Raw genomic sequence first — 4,454 nt, 5'->3', positions numbered from 1 at the left:
GTCTGGAGAATCTTTGTGTTACTTCTATTCATTTTTATTATAAGACGAACAACCACATTGGCTTTCCACAGTGCTACAGATGTCAACACAATAACTACCTGTGATGTCATTTTAGAAAAGCTCTCAACACAATCGATACCTGTGATGTCATTTTAGAGAAGTTCCTTTTATGTTAGCTATTGTGATTTATGCATGTCGATTTCTTTTGTAGTTTTTTTGCTTCCATTTCAGGATATTTTCAAAATCAATCATCCAAATAAAGATGATTAAGAAACATAAATAATAAATATTCACACTGTTTATTTTAGGAAAAAAAAATAAAAAAAAAGCTAATATATTATATATAATCCATCTGAATTATTATCCATAAGTTTCGTAGAAACATAAATAATAAATTATTCACATTGCTTATGTTTAACAAAATAATTATAAAAAGATGTTGACATATTATATATAATTCCTCTGAATTACAATCTATAATTTTCCGACGCATCAGGCAGAGCATTGCAGTAAGCATGGACGTAGTTGATGGCAAAATTGATTTATATATAGTTATCAAACAGGATAAAATCTTAACGCAAACAGGAGTCTGCCTTCTAAATTAATACCTGTACCTAAAATTTGACAAATACTTTGTTATCAAACAGGATAAAATCTTAACACAAACAGGAGTATGCCTTTTAAATTAATACCTATACCTAAAATTTGACAAATACTTTGTTATCAAACAGGATAAAATCTTAATCTTAACACAAACAGGAGTATGCCTTTTAAATTAATACCTATACCTAAAATTTGACAAATACTTTGTTATCAAACTTAGCAGATGAAGAGGCTAAGAATGTAACTTATTACATGCAAATCACAGGAATTGCATTCCAGAATTTTAGAACATATTAACTCTTCTCTTTGATAGGTTCTTCAAGAGTCTTTGATGTAGTTCCAGATGTAGCTGATGGAGTTGGAGACACAGGAATATCCCGTGGTGAAAGTCGTCGATTTCCACTGGCAAGGCCTTTTGGAACTGGTTACAAATAGATTTAATGCGATCAATAGTAATAGTAACACATTCTACCAAAGCATTGGAAAGAAATAAAATTCACTTTGACGATAGTAAAAAAAAAAAACCAAAGTTATAAAATGAAAAACCATAGATATAAAATGTACCTGGAGTAGAATCATTAACTTGTGCACCCATGACATCGTCCGCCACATCTATAACAATAAGCCATTGAAAAAAACTGAGTTTCATATAACACGTTTTATTTCAGATAAAATGATAACTATAGTATTGTTTTACATTCTAAATATGTAGGTGAAAAAGAGTTTGAACTTACTCTGACATGTGCTAACAGGGGGCACAACAATTTTGCAGAGAGTAGGGAGGAGAAGCGCTTTTGTTTGATTAATCGAAACTCCAAGGATCTCACTGTTATTGGTAAAGAGCAGGCATAGGCACATGACATTGGCTTTCACTGTTGCCTCAATAGCAGAGCAACACTGGGGGCTTACACTGTCGACTTTTCCATTGGTAACAAAATCAAGGCAGGGATATAAGCCCAATAATTGTGTTACACAATTCTTTCCAAGACTAGAGGAAGAGACAGCTTGCACCGAATTTGTTGGTCCAGCCATAAGCAGGACCAAAATGGGGATTATGGCAACAACATGCTCCATTGCCATTGAAATTGAAATTGAAGTCTCTGCAGACACCTTAACCTTAAATATGTGAAAAAAATTCTACACAATGTAAATGTAAATGTAAATCTGAAGCACAATTGTGAAACTATAAATAAAGATAAACGGTGATAAATAAAAATAAATGAAGATATTTAAACTCCCATTAACATTTGTTTCACTCAATAAATCTAACAGAAATTATACTCAACTAACACTTCCATACAAAAAATACCCTACTAAAAGACTTGTAAGCAGTTTTTCTTTAGTGTAGGTTTTGGTGAAACACCTGTTTTACTGTATAATTGCATACAACCTAACACGGTATTGGACTATGAACACACTAGTGGACTGGGACTATCTAACACACTACTGGAGTGGTATCTATGCATTCAATCGAACAATTGAGTTGAACAAGGAGAGTAGAATGATAGGTCGTTTCATTGGTTAGTTTGAGTACGAGGGACTTGGACTATTTAACACACTACTGGACTGGTATCTATCCATGCAATCGAACAATTGGGTTGAACAAGGAGAGTGGAAGGATAGGTCGTTTCATTGGTTAATTAGAGTTCGCGGTTAATGTTAAGATGAGTTAAAGATGCTACCTGCATGTTTTAGTGCTCCAGTTCGTTCTCATTTTTATTTATTTTTTGTTTCTTTGGAAGGTCAAGTGAGTCTAATAAATAACTTCTACTTACGTTTTCACAAGTCTAGTTTTTCCCATTTCGGCTCTCCTGTTAATACGTGTACGTGACAGAGTAATGTATTACAGATCTCGAGTTTCATGTGGAGACGTTCTCTTTAAAGTTTAGGCATCATGTAATCGTTGGGATAGTAATCTTAAAGTGTTACTGTATTTAGAATTGTTAATTAAAGTGGTATGTGGATTTGGAATTGTTAACTTACAACAACCTAAAGTGCTACCTAGACTTATAATTGTGAACCTACAATAAACAACACTTAGAACTGTTAACATACACTTACAACAAATAACACTTAGAATTGTTAACATACAGTAACCTAAAATACTACCTGGACTTGAAAGTGTTACCATTTGATGCCACTCCGTCAAGAGGCATGAAATAGTGCCGTCGACTGGCTGCAGGTTGGATAGCCTCGGCTGTTATAACATCCCTATCCCATGGTTCTGGATTTGCTCGAATTGAAGGCAGATGCATTGGCCTTTGTCACAGATGCCATAAGGCCCGCAGGCTCTGAGAAATAGGCAATTCTTACCAGAACGGTCCAGTTCGAAGTCCATACACCAATCTTAAGCATTGTTCCATCATGGAACCAGAGAGACACGGTAGACGCGAATGTTAGAAAACTAATAAACTTAAACAGCGATTCTTCATGCGGAAAGAACTGAAAAGAATCGTTGAAACTTAATGCCCAGGGATACGGATTACCTCCAGCCATTGGTGAAACTGTTGATGCAATTTCCTTCTGAAACACCGCGCTCCAGCTGCACAAGCAAAAGGGAAAGAAGACAAATGATCTGAAGGCACTTCCAAGCTCTGCTATCTCAGCTAGATGGTGTAGAACTGAAGGGGATTGAGATGCAAGCTTGGGGACCAAACAGATGAATTTATAGCTAAGCTTCCATCAAGCTTCTGATAGCTATGTGTCAGATGTCCCACAGATCAAGGCAGAGAACTCCAGATGGGAGTAATGGACCACTTCAATAGCTCCTAACAATAAATTTATTAGCTGTAGTTGATTTCCTTAACTTAAGGAAACTACTGCAGTTGGTTTCCATAAGTTAAGGAAAGACTGTAGTTTAAATTCCATAATTTTAGGCAGCAATTTTGCATAAACTAATGGAGCTTAACATTCTCCCACTTGGTCCATACTTCCAAACTTAATGTCTCAACTTAAAAACCATTGATAATCTGTATTAAGTAATAGATACATGAATCATGGCGATAAGTCCTCTAATGACGAGTATTATCTTCCATGTATTACTATGTATTTATTCTTATTATAATTTATGTGGCAACAATTTCTTAATGAATAAACCCTATGTTTATTCTTGGTCCTTCTTAAATGAATTTTCTCAAATCAACTTAAGGTGTACATAAATATGAGAAAAAACATCACAATAATTAAGAATTTCATTAACATTGTCCATACAATCAAAAACTGCATAATGGAACCAAGTCCCATATTCAATACATGATCCTTGAATTTAAACGGTGGCATGCCCTTAGTCAAAGGATCAGTGATCATTAACTCAGTGCTGACGTGCTCAATGACCACTTTATTTTCTTTAACACGTTCCCTTATAGCTAAATACTTAATGTCGATGTGTTTATTTCGACTCCCACGTTTTTAGCCATAAAACCAGCAGCTGAATAATCACAATATATTCTCAATGGCTTAGAGATAGAATCCATAATTCTAAGCCCAGAAATGAAATTCTTAAGCCATACTCCATGTAAAGCAGCCTCAAACAGGATATACATAAGCATGTAGTCTTTGGTCCCTTGAAGGTACCTCATTACTTTCTTTGCAGCTCTCCAGTGGTCTAAACCTGGATCACTCTGATATCGTCCCAACATTCCCAATGGGAGCTACACTTGGTGAACAATCCTTCATCCGAAATCTCTCTAAAATTTTATTAATATAGGTTTCCTGTGACAGACCCAAGATGCCTCGAAATCTGTCTCTATGGATCTTAATGCCAATGACATAAGATGCCTCACCCATATCCTTCATATCAAAACTTTTAGAGAGGAATTGTCTCACCTCATGTAGCAAACCCTTATCATTGG

General features: G+C 35.2%; 1 protein-coding gene across 1 annotated transcript; it reads right to left on the bottom strand.

Moving 5' to 3' along the window:
- Positions 1–896: 896 nt before the first annotated feature.
- On the bottom strand, positions 897–1,677 carry LOC149238473 (non-specific lipid transfer protein GPI-anchored 26-like). The gene is made up of 3 exons (XM_089369572.1): positions 1,338–1,677; positions 1,168–1,215; positions 897–1,024 (listed from the first exon to the last, which is right to left on the bottom strand). The coding sequence occupies exons 1-3, from the start codon at positions 1,675–1,677 to the stop codon at positions 897–899; spliced, it is 516 nt and encodes a 171-aa protein (XP_089225698.1).
- Between the last annotated feature and the right edge of the window lie 2,777 nt (positions 1,678–4,454).

Source organism: Pinus tabuliformis, chromosome 8 (genome assembly GCF_031772625.1).
Source record: "Pinus tabuliformis cultivar Carrire ecotype Pingquan chromosome 8, CPIR1, whole genome shotgun sequence".
In the NCBI taxonomy this organism is placed as follows: domain Eukaryota; kingdom Viridiplantae; phylum Streptophyta; class Pinopsida; order Pinales; family Pinaceae; genus Pinus; species Pinus tabuliformis.
Note: the sequence above shows the minus strand (reverse complement) of the source record. Positions and strands in the feature narration are given on the sequence as shown.